The sequence below is a fragment of the Electrophorus electricus genome, chromosome 13, assembly GCF_041902795.1.
Source record: "Electrophorus electricus isolate QZ-2024a chromosome 13, ASM4190279v1, whole genome shotgun sequence".
NCBI classification, from domain to species: Eukaryota; Metazoa; Chordata; class Actinopteri; order Gymnotiformes; family Gymnotidae; genus Electrophorus; species Electrophorus electricus.
In genome coordinates, this window is record NC_137509.1 from 12,795,150 (window position 1) to 12,820,402 (window position 25,253).

General features: G+C 44.3%; 2 protein-coding genes across 13 annotated transcripts in view; both read right to left on the reverse strand.

The window, feature by feature from the left end:
• Positions 1-226: 226 nt before the first annotated feature.
• LOC113577348 (NACHT, LRR and PYD domains-containing protein 12-like) lies at positions 227-4,664 on the reverse strand. Its single transcript, XM_027009943.3, has 6 exons — positions 4,174-4,664; positions 2,289-3,987; positions 2,078-2,161; positions 1,897-1,980; positions 1,621-1,698; positions 227-1,388 (listed from the first exon to the last, which is right to left on the reverse strand). The coding sequence occupies exons 1-6, from the start codon at positions 4,475-4,477 to the stop codon at positions 1,061-1,063; spliced, it is 2,577 nt and encodes an 858-aa protein (XP_026865744.2). The 5' UTR covers positions 4,478-4,664; the 3' UTR covers positions 227-1,060.
• Positions 4,665-4,814: 150 nt separating this feature from the next.
• The window catches only part of LOC113577336 (ADAMTS-like protein 1), an 85,873-nt gene continuing 65,434 nt past the window's right edge, over positions 4,815-25,253 (reverse strand). For 2 of the 12 annotated variants that reach the window (XM_081694723.1, XM_081694727.1), the window contains 19 exons: positions 24,780-24,891; positions 24,467-24,605; positions 24,267-24,317; positions 23,637-23,841; positions 21,244-21,391; positions 21,039-21,123; positions 17,554-17,846; positions 15,188-15,214; positions 14,635-14,764; positions 12,814-13,024; positions 12,319-12,498; positions 11,620-11,773; positions 10,097-11,114; positions 9,833-9,960; positions 8,599-8,698; positions 7,708-7,894; positions 7,201-7,310; positions 6,755-6,981; positions 4,815-6,458 (listed from right to left, as the gene is read on the reverse strand). In XM_081694723.1, coding sequence (XP_081550849.1) covers positions 6,352-6,458; positions 6,755-6,981; positions 7,201-7,310; positions 7,708-7,894; positions 8,599-8,698; positions 9,833-9,960; positions 10,097-11,114; positions 11,620-11,773; positions 12,319-12,498; positions 12,814-13,024; positions 14,635-14,764; positions 15,188-15,214; positions 17,554-17,846; positions 21,039-21,123; positions 21,244-21,391; positions 23,637-23,841; positions 24,267-24,317; positions 24,467-24,605; positions 24,780-24,891 — 3,612 coding nt within the window. In that variant the 3' untranslated portion in view covers positions 4,815-6,351. Of the gene's footprint in view, positions 6,459-6,754; positions 6,982-7,200; positions 7,311-7,707; positions 7,895-8,598; positions 8,699-8,735; positions 9,191-9,832; positions 9,961-10,096; positions 11,115-11,619; positions 11,774-12,318; positions 12,499-12,813; positions 13,025-14,634; positions 14,765-15,187; positions 15,215-17,553; positions 17,847-21,034; positions 21,124-21,243; positions 21,392-23,636; positions 23,842-24,266; positions 24,318-24,466; positions 24,606-24,779; positions 24,892-25,253 lie in introns of those variants that run through there. The other 10 variants (XM_081694724.1, XM_081694726.1, XM_081694725.1 and 7 more) reach the window with 10 other exon arrangements.

Here is a 25,253-nt window from a genome sequence, read left to right on the forward strand (position 1 = left end):
TGGGAGTATAGTGGCTGTTTCATAATGTGATGATGAATCACTGGAAATAATGATTTATTGCTACATTACAGGGATATTGCACGGCTATATTACCAAGAAGATATAGCATTGTCATCTTAGCCTTTTTCTCTTGTCCTTAATGAATGGCAACTGTCTGTTTTAGTTCATTTCACATTTGGTGTGAAATTTCTTTAGAAGTCAGAATGGCATGGAACAGGAATACAGGATCATTTATTTATTTAGCACCTTTCCCACGCTCAAGGCCTATTTCCATTCATAGAATAAACACATTGAATACAAAAGACCATACTAACAGACACATGACTCATTACACTGGATCAATGACAGTATAGTGAAAACAGATGAGCTTTTAGCAGAATTTCAAATGAGGACAGCATATGACATCCCAAACAAGCTTTGCTATTGACTTCCATAGGGTCTACATTACAGAGCATTCATATTCATGAATATGTATTCATTGTCCTGTCTGGGCATCTCCTTTATTTGTAGCCATAAAAGGATGCTGCATCTGCTGTATGCAACATACAGTGATGGCAATGACAGTGACCATTCAAACACACTCACCTCCTCCCCTAGTAGTTACATGCTTCTTTCTTTTTTAAGGGATTAAATCCCTCTGAAGTCTAAGACATCGCTGTGATGTGTCAAAGCATGCTGTACAACTATGATATTTAAAATGGAATTTACAATACTATACACAAGGTTAAAGAAAACGGCATGATATGTACATAGACTACAAAAATCAGATAAATAAGGAGGAAACGGGCTCAACTCCGCAACTCTGTAATAATCAGTTCCGTAACCATCAGTTCTGTTGTCTGTTCAGACATGCTGCAATAAAATCTTCTTATGCAGGTTTTTCTACTTTATTTCACCACAGAATAATAATGGCAAATGTAAAAAATAAAACATAAAATGTAAACATATCACGGAAAAATAAATAAAATACTACCAACAATTAATTGTAACAATGTTAATTTAACATACTGTATATAGTAAAAATACAACAGCTTGGCACTAAATCCTATCAGTGTGAAATCTACAAGTTCAGGATCGCCTCAAACTTCACGAGTTTGCGCCGCACATCCTCCTCCAAGCACTGCTCGATGCGAGTCCTTATCAGCTGGGTCAGGGTCCCGAAGAAGGTCCTCGCCCAGGAGCTCTCGAGACTGCAGAGAGAGATGTCGCACACCTTCTGCAGGAAGGTCACCAGCTTCTCGCTGCTACTGACCTCACATCTCTGGAGGACCCACTGGGCCCAGCCCTCCCACATACTGTCATCTGTGAAGGACACAACGAAGCACTGGCCAGGGTAGAGGCTGTTGAGGCGCTCTGCTTCATCATCAGTGACATTGTTCCAAATGGCACTGAAGGAAAAAGAAATCATAACCAAAATAAATGTGAAAAGGGCAGATAAGTGGTATTGTGCTTTATGGATATGTTCAGCTAATCAATAATGAAACAAGAAATTATGGTGGGCAAGCCCCCCTATTGGTTCCATCTTACATTTTAATTTCTATGGTTGCTTTATTTACTAATGGCACCTCCGTAATACATTATTAAGCATATTATTTTAGCCATTAAAATAGCATTACTTACACGACTCTCGTCAGAGGACATGGTGTCAGGTCACTTAATGATGTCAAGCCTGCAAAACCGATTCTGTTCCCTTCCATCCTGAGCAGAAATGTAGCGTTAGAGCACAGTATCGGGCCCCCACATCATCAGATCTCTGGTTAATTTGATGAATACACTTGACATTATAAGATTTTACATTAAAAAAAATATATATAAACACATGGATGAATTCTTTGCAGATAACAAAGGAAGTTTGCTTGGGACAGAACGTTGCTAGATGTGACCGTGTCCACTCACCATATCTCACTTAGCTTCTTTTTGACCTTGATGGCTTTTGTGAGTACCGAAAGTTCCTCGTCACCAATGTCTGTCCATCCTAACCTATATGTATAAGGTCACGGTGAAGCAAACCGTCCGAATAATAGAATACTGTAGGCAGCAAGTCATAAATAAGACTTTAAAGGCGTGAAGTACCTACCCTATTTGTTTTAAAGTGTCAGATGCTTCCAGCACACCAGCAACAACCTTAACTGCTTCCATGTCCAGACTGTTTTCTCCAAGCCTATGACAAATATAATAGGCCAGAACACGCCCTTCTGTTAACTTGTACTATTTAGAAAAATCTCAATTCAAAACCTCACACATACCTGATCTTTAATGTTGTGCATCCGGTTTGAACTTAGACTTACCATAAATTCTCACACCTAAGCAGGTATGGCTCTAGATCTTTCAGAGCTTTGGCGCTGGTGTTTGTTCCAGTTAGGTCCAGTTCAAATATAGTCATCTGAATTTCACTCAGAAAGTATTTTACAGCATTGTGGTCCATAAGGGAGAGAGAAACATCACTGAGGTTAATGCGGAGACTTTGCGGCTGGAGCTCTTGGATCAGTAGAACATCTTGTTGCTCCAAAATACAGTGCAAATGTGTTAAAATGTAAGCTCCATTCTCACACAAGGTCTGTGTATCGGACACAAGCCTGATCCTGAAGGACTGCATTTTATCTTCATGCATCTCAAACCCAATATTTCTGTTAAGCAATTCCTGGTTCCTCTTGGACAGGAGACCAGACAGGAATCTTGCAAACAAATCCAGATTCCCCGTCGTGCTTTCAATACTAGAACCCAGTGTCTCTGATAAGGGTACATCTGCCATGGCAGAATAAAGTGCTGCAAAGAACTCTTGAATGGTGAGGTGTGTGAAGGAGTATATGTCTTCGGTACAACCGGGCTCCTGAATAGATGTCTTGTCCAGGAAGGTGCTTACCATGGCACAGTTCATTATTTCATCGTCATTGCTATAAAATAGAGTTTCTTGTTTCATTAGTTTCTGATACGCTAATCTGCCCAGCTTTATTAGGATTTTTTGCAGGTGTTCTTGATCCTGTATTCTGCTGTTGACATTTAATGTTTCAACTCGATTCTTCATGTGTGACTTGACCAATGCCAGGAGGTACTGCACATAAATATCTGTCATTGTCCTAGGGCTGGCTGTGGAGAGACAATCACTGTCTTTCAGGATCCTACACACAATATGGCAGAAGGCTGGTATGTAGCAAAGAGTGAGCATCAGTTCGTTTGCTGCCACAGTGTCAAACATTCTAGAAGCTACATCCTGGTCTTGGAAGAAACGCTGGAAGAAGTCATGGATCTCAGTAGTGGAGAATCCAGTGATGACAACAAAGCAGTCAATGGCTCCAACAGGAATGTAGCCAACAGCCATCGGCCTGCTAGTCACCAGCACAGAGGCTCTGGGTAGGAGTTCTCCCAGTATTAAGCTGGACAAGACCTCCGGCACCTCACCCTCCTCATCAATCTCAGTCAAAAAGACATCCGCATCGCAGGCTCTGTAGTGTTTGAACTCATCGAAGCCATCCAAAATGATCAAGAGCTTAACGTCATTTTCAGTGATGGTGTCTAGATGTTTAGCAAGATGTCCATTCTTACGGAGAATCAGTTCCCGAAAACTAATTGGCCTCCTGATGAGATTTAAGTCCCTGAAAGTCAGGTGAATGATGAAGTCAAAAGATGTATACTCCTTGTCATTGCTAAAATCACAAAGAATCTTCTGAACAAGGACAGTTTTGCCAATACCTGCCACCCCAGTTACCAAGATCTTTTTGTTTGGCTGCATGCCAGTTTCATTGGAAAACAGTTGTGCAGGTTTGATAAACTTTTCTGATGCTTTTTGCTGAAGAGAAATTCGCTGCTGTCCAAAGGTTAAAACCTCATGCCTTTTGATCTCTAAGCTGTGGTGGCCTTTGACTATCAGAAGGTTAACATAGTGTTCAGAAAAAGGAATTTTCTCTCCATGGCGTGTGTTATAGTAGAGCATGCTCTCACTCCTGCGTTTCAGGGCAGCTTTATGTTTTGCAATGATCTTTTGGTAGTCTGAAACACATTAAAACACGATATAGCTACAAGGTGTCCAGCTTAAAGAGATAATGTTTTCAGGTTCAGCATAATTGCTTGTTTATTATTACAATAACAAACATGCAACCCCCCCCCCCCCACCTCATTTTAGACAACTGACAAAACATTGATAATACTGGTAAGAACTGCCATTAAGTCACTTGCCTGTTGTCTGTTCCCATGGCTGTTGAAGAGTTTTAAGGCTGGGCTCCCAAAGATAGCTACAGGCAGAAACAAAGACTTTAGCCGCTTCTTCACCCTTACAATCCAGTATATCCAGTACCTTGCGGACCTTCCCACGTGGCCCCTTCTCAAATAGCACGTCTTCTCTGTCATCTCTACTGAAAACGTCTTTTGTGATCAGTAGGTCCACAACTGAATCAATGTGCCACTCAAGTTTGTCAACAAGAAAAACACGAATATTCCTCAGGGTCTGCAGGCACGATTTAGAAGTTGTAGTTTGTGCCATATGAAAACTGTTTCCCCATAAAACACACGCGCACACAAAAAATTATGCTGCAATTATTTATAAGCCGCCTATTGCCCACATGTCTGTACTGGTTGCATTTACAGAATATCACGTTACGCAAATAACTCTGAGCTAACATCTAAAATGAGGAAGTCAAGCACTGTAGTATTGTTTGCATGGTTTTGACAGTTCATTACAAGCTTGGTTTGTGCTTTAAATGTGCCCTTTCAAAGTAAGAGTTTGTCCTTCTAAGGAATTGTTTATTATTCCCAAACAATAAACAATAAACACACATGGGTGTACCAAATAAAATTTAAATACATTTGCAACAGTGAAATGATGTAAGCCACTTTATTATTTCAAATGTGACCTGTGACCTTTGACATTAGCGCTAGCCCAGACAGTCTGGGACACTTGCATGCACTGACTTTTCTACAAATTGAATAGACTGAAAAGTGCATCAACAACATCACAATTTTCATTTACAGACCAATTGCACTTATACAAATCAACAAAGTAATAAATAGTTCTATAAAGACAGCTAGCAATGTAAAAAGGTAAAAAAATAAAATCACTCCCTCCTCCCCAAAAAGGTTTTAGCAGTATTTTCAGCACATGAGTGTTTGCTTAAACATTAAAACTTTCAAGTTTAGTTTTCAGGGAATATGCAGAAAACATTTCAAGGTGACACAGAGTAACAATAGCACAATTGCGAGTCATTGAATTTCGTCTGGATATTTTCTGGCAGTGTGTCATGAGTTGAAAAGGAAATCTTTCTTTTTCTAAAGCACTTTTTATGTATCTTTGGTATGCAACTAATTTTAGCTACACGTAGATATGTATTTGACCTCAAACTTTACCCAACAGCAATACCTATTCAGGGAAGAGGGTACTAGGTAGAACCATACTATATTGATAAGTGGTTAAGTCTTAGCCAACAAAATGACATACTGATAATTACAACAATCTATAAAAGAGTGACAGAAATAAAAGCAAACAATAATAACAATAAGAAAAATCAAGCCACATTTGAACATGGACCTGGAAATCATGAGTGCAAAGCTGTTGGGGTTCCCATTCACTACTGAATTCTCATTTTTAATACTGGGCAATGGGGTTAATTTCTTCATTAATAAGAATCCAAATCTGATAATTATAAACCTCTCCACTGATTTAAGATTTTTTAAAAGTAGCACAGCATAAACATTAGTGCAGCTTTAAATTAGTTATTAAAATTTTTGGATTTCTACTCCCATTTAAATTTCATTCAGCAGGGGGTATATGTTTAACTGGCATGCTGTGTACGCCAATACATTTTCACTGGTTGGTTGGAAAGGAAAGGAACTAGCAAACTCCTTTAGTTACCCAATGAAATAAACAATTTTGCTGACATTAAGAGAACCTTTTTTTTTTTTGTTAAACACAATTACAAGAAATCCTAAACCTCCACTGAACCCCTGCAGATATTCCTTTGTGCCCAGAGGCCACTTTAGATTTACGGACGACTGAGTCTAGGATGTGCAATCCAGTGAATTTCAACATATCTATCATCTCTATGGACCATCAGAAAGGCGGTCAATGCACAAAGAAAAGGGGAGAAAAAAAATTATATATATATATATATATACACACACACACACACACACACACACAAACACTTACATCAAAGCCTTCACTGAAGTCAAAGTCAATTACTAACAATTTGCATCCAGTCTAGTCCCCATGTGTTTTTAATGGGACTAATCAATGGATCTGAATCACTGCCAATTTCAGACATCCTTGAATCCCTCTGACCCTATAGCCTCCGCTGGGTTGTGTGCCGGGCATGGAGGTGGTGTTCTGGCTCTGCTTTAGTCTCTGCTCCTGTATGAGACTCAGGTGCCCTTGCAGGATCGACAGCAGCGTGCTTTAAACTGGGGTAGAGGGCACAGCTGCAGTTGGCGGACCTTCTCACAGTACCGTGTACTGTCCTGACACTCACCTGTAAACACAGTGTCAGTGTAAAAATAATAACAATTACTATTTATAAAGCACATTTAAAAAATGTAATTGAAATACAGATTGCGATATGATTAAAACAATTTGAAACACTAAAACAATTTGTAGATTAATAAGCCTTATGTATTAAGGACAGGTATAGCTATGCAACATCTCAGTGTATTGGCAAATACACCATGGTTTTCAAAAATGCTGTACCGCTGCCTGTTTCATTGCTGCTCTGAACATCTGAGGCTCTAAATGCACTGTGTGATTTAAGGACTGGCTTGTCGCTTCTACCTGTACCTTTCCCACAGGACAGGATGTTGCAGCGTTGCCAGCTAGCGGGCCGACGCCTCCAGGCGCACTGCAACTCCCGGGCCAATTTCCCACTGCGGTGATGCACACATGTAACATGGCGCGACTGGAAACCATGACGACCACAGGTGGCTGTGCACTGAGTCCATGGCCCAACGCGCCACTGCAGAGCACAGGCCTGTGTAGTGCAGTTGCGGTAGGAGGAGGGTCTGAAAGAGACGAGCAAAAACCGGTATTTCACACCTGGTGAATCCAATATGGTCAGTAAGGGATTCAGCCACTATTCGTCGGCCTCACGCCTGAACTTAGACGAATGTACAGAGAGTATGAAGAAGACTCAAGGCAAGTTATTTGCTGAGTACGATAAAGGACACATATTAAATAAGGATATGTATAACCGAAGCATATGCTTCATGCGCTTAACTTGCCTGGGCTGACTGCTGCACAGTTGATTGGCCACTCTTGTGTTGTTCTTGTCTTGGCAGAACACATGTCTATGCTGCAGAGCCTGTCGTGGTCCGACACATTTCCCATGACACTGAGAAAATGCATTATTGATGTCGTAAAAATCATAACATTGTTGAATATATAGCCAATGCCAATGATTTTGTATCTGTTGAGTGCTACTGATCAAATCTGTGTATAGATAATCTGTGACAACATAGCCAGCTCTCCATCTTTCAGGAACGTTCTCATGAAGCTACACACACACACACACACACACACACACACACACACACACACACACACACACACACACACATATATATATATATTATACAGACCTAAACCATGTGAAATCCTATTTATTTAGTATATTCTGTATATGATAATAGCAGGCAAGTCTCCAAGTACTTGGTTGCTCAACAGCAGAACTTATGCTTCTTACTCATGGTATCCCACACAACCATTGCTAGGCATCATGCATTACTCACAGGGCCCCATGACACTGTTGTCCATCCAAAGCAGGGTTGGGAGTTACACAACCTGTTTTCTGCAGGTCTCCTACCAGCTGCCGTACAGGTCCTCACTCCTCCTGCAAGCCCTAGACAGGTCACACTGCGACTCTGTAGCCCACCACCACAACTCACAGAGCAGGCGGACCAGGAAGATACCTGCCACCTGATTCCGAATGTAAAAATGCAGGAGATAGCAGTAGACAGCAGTTAAAGACCGAAAGTTGAGACAAGTGTGGGCGTTACTAACATGCATTAGGAATGGAATGCATGCATGGTGACTACTTGGAATTTTACTTTCAGGTGAAAGCAGAAGCTCATATGTCAAGGATGAATGGGAGGTGATTTTTTTTTGGTTATTGCCTTTGAGGTAATGACTGGCCAAATTAGAGAGGAAGTTCATCACAGGACTGAGCAAAGGAAAGCCCAGTAAAACTTCCATCAGCTTCATCTTTCTACAATTCACTACTCTCTTAATTTAGTCCTTGTCAGCTCTCTTGCTTCAAGAAAGGAAACACAATATCTACTTCACCATTCAAGCCATGCTGAAGACCATTTTCATTAAGTGAACATTTTCATTAACTTAATGAACACCATTCATTAACTAAACGGGTTTATCAATCTATAGCTTAACAATCTAAAGGCAATAGTTTGTAACCACCCACACCTTTTTTTTTCCCTTTTTTTTCCTGTTCTTAACATACTGTTGCTATCAAATGATTACATTGTTATATTTCCCAAAAAGCACCAATGTTCAATACAAAGATCCACTTGACAAATCATTGGTAAATATCAAAGGAGAATTTTTATTTAAAAGTAACAGGGGTAATTCAGCAAAACCAAAAACACCTTGTAGTACCCTTGCTGTACCTTTGGTGGCAGTGATGTCCATGGCAGGAGTTGAATGACTGCACATTGTCTGAGCAGAAAGAGCTGTTACTCTCGCCAGAACCAGTTACACAGCCATTTTCTGTGAAGACAAACAAACAAGAAAACACCCCCTTACTAAAGTAGACAAATTCAATTGCTGCAGTCAAGCTTACAAGCACAACTTGAAAAAAATTACCTAAGGCCTCCTAAGATCAAAAACAGAATTAGGCACAGTACCTAAGGACAGTGAGGACAATCCTTACTTAATAAAATCTTATGAGGTAGTTCTATACAAATCTATAAAAGTGACAACATCCTGTGTCTCAACTGTGTTCCAGCAGAGAAATCACTCACACGGTATCCCCATGAACCATAAATAATGAAAATAAATAGAACCACACCAGACACCGTCTTCCAAACACTTTATCTCCTCAGCCTTATTCAACGTGCAAGAAAGTAAGACATGACTCACAAGGATGCAGTGAGGTGGTTTGGATACTTTTCAGCACTTCAGACCTTCTTATCATCTCCATTCTGATTACGTGAGCAGGGGCACTCCCACTAACCTGCTTTGAAATAGCGTCTGGATTTTCTAATTGTTGATGGATGAGGAAGAGAGTCCAGCGTGTCAGGAAAGGCCCTTTGCCCTGCATCTACGAGGACCACATCTAATCATCAAGTCACCGCGGCTCATGGCTAGCCTCTGCTACATGTCGCAGGCATCCAGCACTGTTTTGTACGAATCCCAGCGGGTATTACAGACAGGAATTCAGCAACCTCCCCCTCAGGGTCACCGTATATTCTGCATTAGCAGCTACACAGTGAGAAGGTTGTTTAAAGCATGCAGAGCTATGTGTCTGTGCGAGTCAGATGAGGAGATTTGAGGGTCATCCTTGTATGTCTAAGATCTTCCTGAGAGATATCATCATTTACACCACAAAATGTCTTTAATCACATGGGAAATGTAATAAACGCATAACTCTAAATGCGCTCTTGTGTTTTACTCCAGAGCATGTGATTTACTGGCTGCAAAAAAAAAAAGCTTGCCCTTTTCACATCCCATTGAATTAGGATTGCCAACTAAGTGTGAACTAAAGCTCACAAATAGCCAGCAGACCCTACATTGAAAAGGCAGATCTCAAAGAGACCCTTTTAAAGGAGTCCTCATACCTAGAAATGCCTAGGCCAAATGGCACCGAGTGCTGACAGCTCTGCGGTGCGGGATATGTTTTACCTGTTATTTGCACTCGAGATGACAGCGAGGTGGAGCCCACACGATTTGTGGCTCTGCATGTGTAGAATCCAGAGTCTGTTTCCCTCGGGGCCTCAATATGCAGGGAGCCATCTGGCATCAGGCCTACTCTGCCACAACACAGAACACACGACTACTGAAAGCAACACGCTCACAATCCATTAGAGTGTCACGCAATGCTTTCACCAGCCAGCCGCGTCTTAGCGCTGACTCGGTGGCCCAGTAGTACAGAAGGTCCACTCCTACCTGCTGTGGTTTGTCAACTCCATCCCCTCCTTCGTCCAAATGATCGTTGGTTGTGGGTTGCCCTGTGCTTGGCATTTAAGCTCCAGCCTAGTGACTTGTCTTGGGACCACAACAACGCCACCAACATGGGCTACTATTTTATGAGTTAATGTGTGGCTTCTTGAAGGTTTCTGTGTAATGACTGGGCTTCGGAAATGCCCTCTCCATTGTCTGGTGGAATGGGATGCCAGTAAATCAGTCTCTTGAGAAATGTAACCCTGCGCTGACAATTCTGGTCTCTCATGGGGTTCCAATGTGGATTCATTGTTCTCCCCAGTATTCTTAGATGGATCCCCTAAGAGTTGCATGAGAAGCTCATGCGTCTGGAGCTCCTGGAGGCTGCCAGACAAATTACTGGTGATCTCATCGAGCTTTGGCATATCTGCCACCAGCACCTGTGGGGCCTGAGATTCCAAACTTGTGTCCTCCTCCTGAAGGGACCCATTTTTCTCAGCAAAATGCAGCAAGAGCAAATCCTTCAGGTCAAGCAAGTGCTGCACGATGGTGTCATAGCGGTTAAGAGAGAGCACCTCTTTAGCTTTTTCCTCAGGTGTGGATGACATCTGGAAGGTCTTTGGGGAACTTTTAACGTCGTCTGTGACCCACAGGTCAGTTTCTGACACCGACACCTTCTGCTTGTTGCCAATAAGCTTCAGAACAAAACTCTCCTGTGTCTGCTCAGCGATACAAGTGTACATTCCCACATCTGAGGCACGGACCTGCTGAATCTTGACGTAACCCATGTGAGATATAGAAACATGAGGCGGGAGTGTCAACGGTTTTCCGTCCTTTAGCCAGCGGACGTGGCCCTTATGAAAGTGGCGGGTCGGGCAGCGGAGCACTACAGATGTCCACGGGAGTAAGTAGGCATATCCACCCACCACTAAGTGTAATTTTGGACCTTTCCTCCACTGAATATAGACCTTCTGCTGAGCCAAGATGGTAGGTTTTGGTTTGGCAACTGCTGGCTTGAAAGTCTCTGCAAAGAAGAGCGACATGTTCTGTTAGTGAGAGCCAAGAGATCATCTGCTGATGCACTGATCCACCCCCACCGAGCATAACTAAAAGGTGGAGTGAAAATGTCAAAAGTACTGTTTAAACTTGGAGCTGGGAGACCAGTGGAGGTCTTTCACTCCTCTGGCAAAATCCATTTGGTTCTGCAGTGCTACGACTTCATTTCTGGTCTCAACCTTTTAGACTGTCCTCAGACTGCTCCTTCAGTGCTCTGTCTCATCTCCTGCCACATACTCCCTTACTTCAAAAAAGCTAATGAAGAGCATATTTATTTGCCTTGTAATCTGGATGACACTATAAACAATTTAGGACATAAAGAAATGTTATAAGACAATAGGGTGTTGGAGAATGCTACGTGTGTCTTAACCTCAGCCTGCAAGGATTCATCACAGTCAGGCTGGAATGCACATAACACATGCGGAGTTCTGTGGTCTGAAAAAGTAGCTGGCATCGGGCCAAGGATCTCTTACTCTCGCAGGGTCCGGTGGAACATGATCGAGCAGTGGAGGGCTTTGGGATGGATGCGCAGGCCTCAGGGAGCACAGTCCGGTACTGCCCACTTGGCTCCTGCCTCCTGCACACCACTAACAGCCTCTGGGTCCCTTCTCCACAGGTTGCTGAGCACTGGACAAGCAACAGATAGCCGTCCTCATTCGCTATGCAGGCGACTGTATTCGGTAACGTGGCTATGGTTAGCATTACAGTGGCCAGGAGCCATTTTGCTAACCCCACCATGAACTGTGCACTTGTTCACCAAACGTCGAGAGCATTCCTCAACTCTGATGAACAATGGCGAGTTCGCATACATCAGCCAACGTGGCGAATGACGCTGCAGACACCGGTACATCCGCCTATACAAACTGCATTATTGCCCTGACATAACACTTAAAAATGGCTCTATTACTCAACTGTGATGGAAAACCAAACCAAGGAAGTAGAGGGTCATGCTTGGACATACCTATGCACTAATATTACTATACCTCACTTAAGCCAGTGAGGATATTCAAAATATGGATAAAATTATTTAATAGCCATTTAGACAAGTGTTTAAATGTGACAGTACACAAAACACAATAAAACAGCATGTTTCCTGTAACTGCCCAAAAAGCATGAGTAGAAACCAGAAACTCAAGCTCAGCCAACCTACAAGAGAAACACATATGCCTGACCTGAGTCCAGTTGGCGAAGATCCAGTGGGCAGGGCAGTCTATCTGGCCACAGGCCTGCTCTGCGGGCAAGCCTGGAGATGGACAGAAGGTTTCAGGCAACTCCAGCACACTTCCGTCTGCCATTCGCTGCTTGCAGGTCACCTCCCTCTTCTGACTCCCTCCTCCGCAAGTTTGCGAGCACTGTGCGGAGACGAAGCAAACTGAGCTCATATTGCGTCGGCTCCCAAGGCTAAGACCCAAGAGGGAAGGGATAATTCTAAGGTTGAACGTTGCTTTATATTGGTAAAGGATCGTGTGGGCTTTGTTCAAATAAGCATATGCAACTTATTTTAGATAAACTGATATGGATGCTAAGAATATAAGGATTTTGTGCATACTATATGGTGATTTTTGATCTTGGACATTTTTTTTAAAGCTCGGAATGAAACAGCGGATGGAAATGCGCATCTTGAATCTTTGGGGGTCTACAAAATCGGCGTCCGTCCGACGTCATACCTGAGTCCACTCCTGGACATCCCACGTGGGTGGGCAGTCAAAGCGGTTACAGGCCTGGACAGAGGGAGGCTTGGGCTGCTCGCACTCCTCGTCTTTGATGCTCTCGGTGCGGTTGCCGTGCGCTCTTCCTTTCGGGACGCAGCTTACGGCGCGCGTCTGGAGGCCGACCCCACACGTCGCTGAGCAAAAGCTCCACGCCGCCGCCACCCACCTGGAGAGACACGGACACAGGGCTTCAGTGGCGAAAAGACTCGGCTCATTAGATTGGGGTTAGGCTAGTAAGCAATTAGGCTAGTAAGCAATTATTGAGTTGGTTTGAAATGGAAGTGAATATACGTTCACGGGGGGGGGATGCGGAAAAACATCGAGAGAGCACCGCCGCAGTTCATGAAAACATGGGAATGAGGTTCCCTGGGACATGATCAAATAGCCAAATGCTCACAGCATCGTAGATATTACGGTCCCGCTGGTGCCTCTGACCTTGCAGCCACCTTCTTACCCCGCGCTGGAGCACGCTAGCACCTCCTACCCTTTAGGACCACCAGCGGGTGACCCCGGCCCCCTGCCGGAGACCCCTGCTGCGTAGCAGCCGATCGAGGACTCCCCCAGTGATATGACAGTTCAGGCTGGAGGAGAAAGCTGCAGATTTTCCTTTACAAGAAAAGCAACTCAAGAACGGAAAGGCCACTGGGGCGCAGCGGAGGACGAGCACTGGCCAAAGGAAACAAGCAGAACACAATGTTTGTTGTGCTTGAAAACAAACGTAACACTTGGAAAAACAGGCCACAGAAAGGCAAAATGCCTCTGGGTTTTTATGTGTGTGGCTTGAGGTGTGGAACACCAGCACATTAGGGTATGGGATTGGGGGGGGCTTGGTTAGATTTTCCAGCCACAGGCCACTGCAATTGCTACTTTACATTCTGCGAATGGTTTGGATATTTTAACACTGGGAAGTTTATTGCCATAATATATCTTTTCTCACAACAACTGCAAAATACATGAGACAGTAATTCATTGCTTTAAAAAAAATAGCATCTCATTATGTTATTTATGGTTCGCCAACTTTTTTCTTTTTTTTTTGGTCTTAAACATTTGGTCTTAAACATATACTCTCATAGTACTCGAGAGCTCTCTCTCACTCTTTCTCTCCTCGCTCATTTCATCCTCTTAACCTGCCACTTGGAAGCTCAGCATGTGATGCTTGATTGAGTGGTGGATGCAGGAAACGTGTTTAACAGATGAGCCTCTGAACCAGAAACGGCTCTCCTCTGTGCGCAGCCCAGGGCCGTGCCGAGGACGAGCAGTCGTGGCTACTACACCACAGCCCTTCTAGCGTGCTGAAACCCAATGCTGGAAGTGTCTGTCCCAAACAGCACTGCCCCAGCATGGGTGTGCGGCATTCATTTCCTGGCTTTGGAGGGGAGCTCCATTCGTTTCCACAGACTTAGCATGACAGTCGACTCCCAGAGGCACCGACATTCTTATCAAATTATAAGCACAAGATTCTTATATTTGCAAATCTTTGCAAACAAAGAACATGGATGTGTATTTCTCTCTTTTTTTTGCAGATACATTTTATATCCGTAACTAAATAATAGCACCATCGTCCTCTGTAATTGACCTTAGCCATAATCTATACATTTTTAAAAATTGGATACAATCAAAAGGTGAAGATCAGTGAAAGAGACCTCTTTAAAAATGCGCAAAGGCATATCTGAGACTGCCAAACTACAGATTATGAGTCATATCAGATTATATAAGGTGGATCAAATGTCTTTCCAACTCAAATGTTTACACGTTCTAGCTGCTGTGGCTCCTTACCGGGGTGGACAGGGCCTGGTGTGGCAGGCCTGTATGAGCTGGGGAGGTCGTCGGGCGCTCACACATTCACGTTCGTCTGCGGCCTCTCTGGTTTGCTTGTTCAGACAGATCACCACTGCCTCCTTCATCCCTGAGGAACAAGTTGTGAAACCACATCAAGCACGAGGCTGTGGGCCGTGTTCATAAAACCGAACGCCCGATTTAACGTGACATTAGCGGCAAATAGCGCAGCGGTAACACGCTTCCTCGTGCCGGTGTGTTTTACCTTTGGCGGGATATGTGGGGTCGAAGCATTTTGGCCTAATTTGCATATGACTTTTGAGATTCATAACAGAACAGCTCTCTGCAAAAAATGCTACCTGAACCTGTTTGACAGCAAATTTCTAAGCAAGAAGGCAAGGTAGACTGGATGCTCTTTTCTCAAACAAAGTCTGGTGATACATGCAAGTCATCAACACAACTGACAAATTTATGTAAAAACATCACTGGCCCATGTCTGGAAAAAGCACGATGGCCAACTTTACAACTTCAATAGTAGAGGAAGGTGACTTACTTGAGCAGGGTCTCAGAGTGCCACAAGCTTTTGCCATAAGAAATGGAAATATAGATGTTACAGAGGAAGGAACTACAAACAGATGAAGACTTAGGACAAGCATAGTTTTGTTGCTCTGCCATGATTTAAAAGAAGCACTGAAGTCACCAGTTCATGTTTGTGTCATCTGTCTCTTGATGTGGGTCTTTAATAAGCATTGACTCAATTGCATGTCAGTTTTGATTATTATTATTATTAGTTACATTTATACTAAAGGATGCTTCACAGACAGAAATCAGCTTTAACAAACACCCTAGTCCCCTGGGGAACTGCATGAGGTTAAGACTAGGACAGACACATCATATTCATACAGGACAATTTAGATTATGCAATACACATAACCTCCATGTTTTTGGAAGGTGGGAGGAAACCAGAGATCCTGGAGGAAACCCACACAGACACAGGGAGAACATAGAAACTCCACGCAGATAGGGACTCGAACCCAAGGCCCTAGCACTGAGAGGCAAACATGCTAACCACAAAGCCAACACAGGAGTTCAACATCGTGCCGCACATTTTGTGCGGTGTAGCCCAGCTACTGTAAAGTTTTATGAGTTGGGTGAGTCATAGCACAAACCATCAGAGAGAAAGAGAGTGAAATCTGATAAAGGATCACTCACATGCCCATGCCTTTGAGGCACCATGAAAAAATAAATACATATACAAAAAAAAAATCATAATTCCAAATGAGGTGATTTGTCCTTTCAGCTACTTCATGTAATATGTCACTGTGCATCACTCATAATAGGCCATGCTGCAACAACAACCAACAAGAACAGCCATTGATGGTACTGTTGTCCCACATGATGAGAGCTGCAAAATTCTACCGTCGACTGCCGTGACGGAACCTACAGAAACTTTGAGCAATGCCAAAATAAACCAGGGCTTCTTGATAAGCACATTACAGAGATAAGAAGGTGGAAATGGGGTGGAGAGAGAGAAGAGAAAGAGGCCATTATTAAGGGAGGTGGTCATAAATTTAAATGGTGAGGATGTTAAGAACGATATGGAGACAGGGCAGGAAAAGCCCGACGTTTACGGCGCCCAGGACAGCAGGGATATATCTCTGTGTGTCAAAGGAGGAAGATGAAGCACAGGGCGCCTCGTCTTCTCGAGCGCCGGGCTGCTGTATGCGCAGCTACAGATGTGGAGGAGTCTGTGCCATGGCGAAGCTTGGACAGCACACTGAGTGAGTATATTAGTGCAAATGTGCTGGCACAAAGGTACACACACCCACACAGATGTGCACGCACCTGCATGTGCATGCATGAGTGAGTATATTAGTGCAAATGTGCTGGCACAAAGGTACACACACCCACACAGATGTGCACGCACCTGCATGTGCACACACGCACGTGCATGCACGTACGCCTGCGCACACGTACACGCAGACACAGAGACACACACAGTGACGAAGCATCATTAGCAGAACACATAAAATGATTCATTGAGTCCTAATCTAAACACTCCCTGATTACATCCATTGGGCCAAATTAACGTCAAAACAAGCAAAATCCTGCACAAACTAATCCAAATACCAGACACACTAGCTTTTAGAACTTTCCGGACCACTGCAAAAGCCCCAGTCCAATAACCCATAAAGTTCTGAAGTTGTCAGCGATGTCAGCGTCAATCATGAGGATGGAACCTGGTGTCTCCCACAACAAAGGACCTTTAGTGTGCGCGCACACGCACGGAAGAGAAAAGAGACCTCAAGATCATTTTGTAATCAATATGAGAAAGAACAGTGACAATGAGATATTCACCACAACAGCAACACAAAACGACAAACGTTTCCATCTGAAAAACTTGGACGGCAGTAACTGAGCTCCCACAGAAATTTCTTTTGACTCAGCATGCTGGATTTGAAATAAAAGAAGCACTATGTAGTTAAAGTGCAGTTTAAACTCATAGATATATCCTTATTACATGAAAGCATACTGGAATTGCGTCTCTTTCTATGCACAGCTCCCCAACTGTGAGGGAAGCAAAGATTGTCGGCAAGCTGTTTGTCATCGCATTAATTTGCTTATACACAAGAGGGCTAACAAAGGCCCTGGAGTTGAATATAGGTATAGCATTTTCATACATACAATGGGTTTAGAAGAGAAAGGTACATATAAAGCTTGAAAGACTCAGGGATGAAGTCTTATGGACAAACAAAATAAAAAGATTTAACATATATACACACACGTGTATATATATATATATATATATATATATATATATATATATATATATATATATATATATATATAAATAAGATAGTTGACATAGCCCTATGTGTAGTTAATGTACCATCCTGAGATCTGAAAGAAATCACCCACCTCCGTCACAGGTCTCTGAGCATTCTGTGAAGCCCTTGTACTCCCAGTCGTGCAGCTCCTCTCTGCCGGTGGCTGTGGTCTGTGTCCTGTCGTTGTCTGCCTCGGCCCTCACGCCTTGGCAGGGAGCGCGGTAGCAGGGCTGGCTCTCCGCCGGCTTCGGCCCCTCGCACTCATCATCGGGCAAGTCGGCCACGGCCTGGGAGAAGGAGAGCAGCACCTGGCACCTCACCGTCCGCCTCTGGGTGCCAGCGCCGCATGTTCTGCTACAGGGCCCCCAAGAACCTCGGATGAACCTGGAAAAACACACACGCATGTGTACACGCACACACACACTCTGGTATATGAAATCACCACACAAACCGGCCCTAATAAAAGAGCCTCTTTCAGAAGCCGGGTCGCTTCTGGCGAGAGCTCCGTCCTCACACATTTTAATCATTTGCAGCTAAGTTCATAAACCGCTCAAATGTCTCTGAAATCCTGGCCTTGCTGTAGCTCAGTTGACAGCAGTGAGCCTTTAGGGCCAAACACTGTCGAATAAACAGCTTGGATACATCCTTCCAATCCTTAACGTGGAAATACTTTTGAGATCAGCATTTTTATTATTGCTTCCCGTGAAGCTTTTCCTATCATCAGCCTGAGACACAGAGCCACCACATGTCCGTTTAATAAAAGCTTCAGAGGAACGCGAGCCTGATCTCATTTTCATTCTGTTTCTAGCTTTCAAGTTAAAGACAACAGATCAAAATAATGTTCTTTAATCTATGCCTAGATGATGAAAAAAATAAATAAATCGCAGTACTCTAGGAAGACAAATCTAGGTCATAAAGTGACCCTGTTAGTTAAGGTCAGAGGAAGTAATCTTAACAGCTTGTCGACATTATCTGAGCTTCACCTGTGAATCTGAGTGGGGCAGTTAGGTTGGGTAGTGTCCAGTCAAATATAAGTGGCTTGAGTGCTTGGGAACTTTTAGGATCAGTAGCCACTCATCTAACCCTTTTGGGTTTACACTAGTACTGCCGTCTTCTCCTACTACTATTGGATATCTCTGGCAGTTTGGAATTGCGGTTGCTACAGATGGCAAAAATACACCACAGATTGGCACTGCCGTTAGCCACAGGTGCCAGCTTGTTTGGAGCATTAGCTGGGCAACTCTGCGGGCATCACTGGCCGTATCCTTCTCTGTGCGGGTACTGTCTGATCTACCGGCCTGCTGTGCCTGCACACGTGTTGCGAAGGATGACACATTCCACACACATCGCTCTCCCGGTCTCCTGCTACTATTGCGCAACAGCTGGAAAAATGGACTGTCCCGTGGCTTTGACCAACCTGGAAGAATGGCAAATAAAGGATTATTGAAAACAGTCTTCAGCCAGAATTGGTAGCTGTTCTCCTGCCGACTATCCCTTTGATGTCAGCTAATAAAAACCAACAAAAAAAACCCAAAGAAAAATGGTCTGGCATTGTACCCCACAAGCCTGGAGTTAGCTAAATCCCAAATAAGAATCAGGTCTGTTATTTAAGAATGCTGTGAGAAGATGATGAGAGCACTTTAACTGTCATCGGCTACTTAAGGCATAGGGCATTGCCTTGCCCTGTGCAGGATGCATGCCATCCCTGTGGAACCCCTAATAGGAGCGAGAGTTGGACTCGCTTTCAGATGTCCTCTGATCTGCCGCGATCATGTCTCTGAGTGGTGCGAGGTTTTCGCTGACTAAACTGCGAAACCACAGCACAGCCCGGACTCCTCTCTCCCACGATCCTTTGCAACAGGAACCCTGGCTTGAGGTCCTGCTGTACCCGAGCGAGCACTCAGGCACGTTCTACATGGCATCCTCTCCCATATGTCCAACACTTTGGCTTGCGTGCATGTCGTCAACGGTGCAAAACTTTATTCATTATTGGCGGTACCCCCCTTAACTTACGCCTGCATGGGTGTGGCTTCACCCATGTGATAATCTTTATATACATGACTTGGATCCACTTCCAGGACCGATTGCTGTATTGATGAAGCTAAAAGTCTCATTCCATTTGACTTCATCTAAGCGTCGGTGTCACGGGGGAGGCTCAACGTTCAGTCATAGCAGCAGAAGTGCACGGTCAACCCTCCAAATTCAATATGTTTCACCATTGATCCCCACAAGAAACTGATACGGTGATTTTGAGTGGTATCCGAGAGAACGGCAGGGTTTAAATCTTGGCAGCGGAGGTGCAATAAGCCTAACGCAGGAATGTCCACCCCGCTCCGCTTACGGCTGTAGGACTGCACCCATATGGCAGGCAGATATTATTGTTGGCTTCTGGGCAACAGAATATTATGCGCCGTTATTTATGTGCTTTTTGGGGAAGACATGCCTCTCACAAGGAACAGAATCGTGTGCTTTGGCATCGATCGGCGCTCTCACACTGCCCGTTCTCCACAACGCTGAGAGAAACAGGTTAGTGAATGCTGAAGTGTATGGAGTATGGTCTAGTACAGTTACCACAGCAAATATATGAGGTGATTATATGAAGGCAAAAAAAACAAGCAAAAGAAAAAAAAAAAACGAGGTGGATGTAGGTGATTTCTGAAAAGTATAAAAATTTAATATCTACTTCAGTAAAATGTGCACTTTTTTTTAACGTACATTGTCCAATTTGCTGAAAGCAAAATTTTGCAGTCCCTTTAAAAAGATCCAACATTCCCAAAGCCAGAAAACACAGCCTGTGTTTGCCCCTTTACAGTTTGAAGAATTTCCTTCAAAATCACAGTGGTTACGGCAGCACTGCTTTAAAACGAATTGAATAACTTTAATCTTCCAAGGTCTATATAAATCATTCTTTGCCTCAAAATGTCATGAAGTCATACAACAACAATCGCCCCCATAAGGTTCTCGCATGACTGCCAAATTCTACAACTTTTGTGGGTTTCACCTAAAACGATGTGTGTTACCGGCAGCAGATATTAATAGAGTCTACCTTCATTTCTGTTAACCGTTGTGTCTTGGCCTGGGGTCTTGAGGGCTAGGGAAACCCGGGGGCCGTGCACGCATCTAGGTTCGGTTAGTGCATCTGCAGCTGCTGCCGGGCCCCGCTCCTATGTATAACCCATCACCCCGCCCAAAAAGCCCTGATGGTTTCAGCAGGACATCTGTTCGCACAGAGCTGTGGGCCACCCCACCCCCCACCCAGCCGGTTCACACTTTTCCTACCGCTTTCATAATTTAAAGGACCAGGTGGCTTGCTACAAACTCTTTCCCTGATCAAATTTTCCCTTTAACGCCTTTGGAACGTTCGCGACATTCTTTGTTTAAATTTCCGCCGAGGAAATGACGGATTTGGCCGTCTCCTTCTTTAAGGGCATACGGAAGCGTGAAGACTGCAGAAAACCGCTTTCATATTCCCCCGAGTCAGTCAGTGAGCGCACGGCCTAACCTCCGCTATAGCTGACAAGGACTTGCAGGTATATGGTGAAACTTCGGTGTGACTCTGCAGGCGGGAGCGCTTACGTTGGGTCCTCCGACACAGCTGTGTCTTCCTCCAGTTCTATGGCCTGCTTGAACCAAGGTGGCTCTGCTTCCACAGGAAGCTTCTCTAAAAAAAAAAAAACCCAAAAAATGTACACACTACAAAATATTGTGAAAATATTAGGTACTATAATAAAACAGTTGACTCTCATTTCTGCAGCGCTCCAAATGGAGCAACGATGCCTACCTATGGGCTTGTAGCAGGGCACAGTAACCAGGCACTCTTCCTTGATATGCGGCTTGGTGGTGGGGTTGCAGCCTCCGGCATGCAGGCCTCTGTGATCAATGCAAAGGACCACTCTGTAGCGCAGGCCTTGTCCACACGTCACCGTGCACTACGTAGGAGACACGTTCAGGACATATACAGCAGGCACAGTGAGATCAGTAACGCAACCCGTATAGGAGTCCTGTTGGAGGACAACCGAGCCAACCACAGGGGTTCGAAGTGGGTGATGGGCGAAAAAATAAATAAATAAAACCGGCTTGCTTCTCGCTCTGTTGAAGTAGCAGGAGACAACGACGACTTAGATGATGATATCACCTTTCTATCCATACCCTGCGTACTGTCCTGTAGCTGAATGGATTTAATGTTTTCTGTTTCTAGTTCTGACTGATTTAGTTTTAAGCTATTGTTTGCAGCGAGTGGAGATGCAACTTTTGGAATTTTTGCGAAAGCCATGGTCTAAAAAACCAACTTGTTATTAAAGCCAGAGTTTAGGTCATGAGTGACGGCATCTCTTCTTTTGTTAAAGTGTGCACGCACATCATCTAAACTGCATGTGTTGGATGAGTAGAATCCAGCTCTGGTCCTGGAGGTCCAAGTCCAGCGCTATTTAGACGTAGCTGATTCTAGATACCAGGCCGTCGTTTTTTTAGTTAACGAGTCCCCAACTGTTACGTGCTACGGCCCTACGGACACATACCTGTGCACCTGTGCTGTCTTATATAAACTCCATATTACATCACATATGGTACGAAGAGGAGAGTGATATAACCACAGATCACATGCATACCGATATGCGCAATGTCATCAGAACGGCCCGATCCTTTACCGATGACGCCTGTCTGGAAGCATTTGCTCTGAGCCGCCGTGTCAAAGGAGAAGGAAGAAGACCAAAAAAACAAAACAAAACAAAAACCTGGCTCCCTATAAAGGGCTTTCAGAGTCTCCTCGGCCAATACAAGCATTTAACAGACGGTTAGAGGGAGGAATGCTCTAGGTAAACAAAGTCCCAGGTTTCCACATTTTCCAGGAGGCCGCAAAATCTGGTTCATTGCCTCTCGCTTGCTCTTTTCAAATAGAAAATGAAATTCCAACTTGAATTAAAAGTACAAGAGACAGGTCTGGAACTGGGGGAGTGCAAAATAAGAATGACGGGCAGGACCAACCGGTGAACACTTTGACGGTACTTTGCTAAACATCTTCTTTTGGATGGAGATATCGGATCGGATAAAATCTAAACACAGTGGCTCCTTTTTTGACGTTTGTTTCCACTTTGGAATCACAGAGGACTGGAAAAGGTCTTTATTTGTTTATGTTTAAAAGTTTAAGTAAAGTTTGACATGTTTTTGAAGTTACGGTGCTGTCAAAGAGAAGAACTCTACCCTGCTACTGGTAATAACTGAGGACAATGAAGTTTGGATTCTGTTTATTTTAGTAGACTCCAGCAATGCCACTTGAGGAGAGGTGCGTGGTTTGAGAAGCCACGCAGTCCCGACGCTGGGAAGATTAATCCACACGCTTCTTTCGCTTCCTTGGACTAATTAAAACGTTGTTACTGGCAAAATGCTGCATGCAGGCTGAGATAACGGATATCAACAACCTACACACTGACGTGTGACTGCGGGTTAAGTGCTAACCCTTTGGCCCAAGAGCTTTCTGGTATAAAGGTCTGAGCTGCAGACACTCTGGGATGTTTCTCTGAAACTAGGAGGCCCAGAGCCATTACGGGTGTTTAACAGGGAACAGAACAGGGCCCGAGGGCAAGCAATTAAGTTCTTGGTATACACAGGCTTTACATTAGGATGACTAGTTCTGTTGAAGACAAAATGTTGGAGCTTGGGGTTATTCCAGTATTATAAAACAACTCCTTGGAGATGTAAACTTCTCGCATTACAAAGAAAAGACAACAAAAGACACGGTGCCCAAGGGTTGGAGACCTTAGCAGTTACATAATACATTTTTGGCTCATAAATCTGAAACATCGCAAATGGTTCAGGTGTAATTGTGCTAATTGCTTTAAATGGGAGTTCACCACAAGTTCATCCATAAGCCTTATAGGCAGCCTAACTCGCAATTTATTTTCTTTTAAGTAACATTCCAACGAAAACACTATTTTTGAATAGTACGCCTCCTGAAACTGAGAAAAAGCTGTATATTTCATAAGTACTAAAGGACATACAAAGACCTTGTAAACATGAACAAAAATAAGTGTTGCACACAATAACAAACGTACTTTGGAAACATCACAAGCAGTTTGGCTTTTACAGTACAAGCAATTTTAGAGAAAACACACACACAGGCACCCAACACACCCCACCCCCACCATATATGCAGAGATAAAAGTAAATCACTATTACCGGTGACCACTCCTGTGCGAGCCATGTAGGGCAGTCAAACGTGTTGCATGGCTGTAGGATGGCAGTCTTGGGTGCATACAGACATTTCCACTCATCTGTGGGAGTGACGTTGCCCTGCATGTCTTCTTCCACACACGAGACCGAGCGGCTCTGGACCCCCCCACCGCAAGACGTGGAGCAGGCCGTCCACGGACTGCTATCCCATCTGTGCAGAGTGAGGGAAACTCGAAAAAGTGTTTCGGGTTCGCAAATGGCACGGCGTTGGCAGCTGGTTATTAGAATCGCAGTTGCGTGTTGGCCTTTAAATTAAAGATGCCGTTAAAACTTAAGCATGCACAGGAAAAGGCTCAACCCCCTCCCTTTCACGCCCACCCCCAGGGTAGTTTGCTCCTCTTGCCCTGCCGTGGCGAGGTCCTGCTCGCCTGCCGTAGCGTCCGCGTCGAGTGCTGGGTGTGGCGTGAAAGCCGCTCGCTGTCTCGGGCTGGCTGCCCGCCCATGCTGTGCTTCACTGCAGTAGAATCTGAAACCTTTGGCTGCCCGCTATTCCGGAGGGGAGCTCGAAACTCACTCGGCGGGCCAAGGGGGGAAAAACGTGTGCCGTGAGGTCCGGATGGAGGCCGGGCTACGTACCGAGGCAGTGGGTGGTAGAGGTCGTAGGGCATTATTTGCTTGTAGCCGTCACTGGGAAAGGGACACGTCAAGAGTCATGTATGAAGGTTTTCACGTGAGCTACGGGAGCGGATGTTTAATCAAGCTCTACAATTAGCTACTCGAGCCTTATTACGGCTTTCTGTGAACAGGAGAACAGGAGAGGAGTTTTAACTGCCTACCTCGCGGGGCAAGGGTCCATATTGCACTCCTGCAGTTTGGGCTTGGGTTTGACGTTCTCAGGGTAATAATGGCAGTACTGGTCCACCACCACGCGACTGCTGCGCTGGTCGAAGCACTCCGCTGAGGTCAGCTGATATCCTGGATCCAACAGAGCGGGAGGATGTGATGAACACCCACGTGAAGTGGGTGGACAAAGCATCATCACCATCAACAACAACAACAACAACAACATCATCATCATCAAATAAATAAATCAACTAAATAAATCCTCATTTGGAGCAGGAATAAATGTCTTTTTTTTTTTTTTTTTACCTCCACCACAGGTTACAGAACAGGGAAAGAAGTCCGTCTCTCTCCAGCGATGAACAATGAGCTGGTAGAAGATAAACTGCACCACGCTGTCCATGGTGCCGGCATATTTCACCTGATGTATGGGGCAGAACAGAGACCTCCTTACAATAGTAGACATGTTCACAGGAGAAGCGCAACCCTTGTGTGATGCCTTACATCATGGTGGTGAGAGGCGGTACCTGGCACCACGGGCAGTTCTTTGGAGAACTGCGACAACACCTCTACTGGATAAAACTTGTTTTAAATAGTCAATCAACCTCTTACAGTCCCAGAAAGCTGTTAATGACAGACAGCAGTCAATGGCGAGGAGTGTGAGGTCACTCAACTGTGAGGTCCCAAAAGCTGGTGTGAACTATGGTTCCACGTTGCGAACAGAGGGCAGTGATGAAAACCCTTTCATAGAATGGCAACTTCATCAGTGTTCTACCATTTTTA

Excerpts from the sequence above, each read along its gene's own strand:
- LOC113577348 (XM_027009943.3), bottom strand. The coding sequence starts at position 4,477 with ATGGCACAAACTACAACTTCTAAATCGTGCCTGCAGACCCTGAGGAAT. Across the intron at positions 1,981-2,077 it reads GACACTTTAAAACAAATAGG|GTTAGGATGGACAGACATTG; the intron begins GTAGGTACTTCA and ends TTATACATATAG. Across the intron at positions 1,389-1,620 it reads TGTCCTCTGACGAGAGTCGT|TGCCATTTGGAACAATGTCA; the intron begins GTAAGTAATGCT and ends TTTTTCCTTCAG.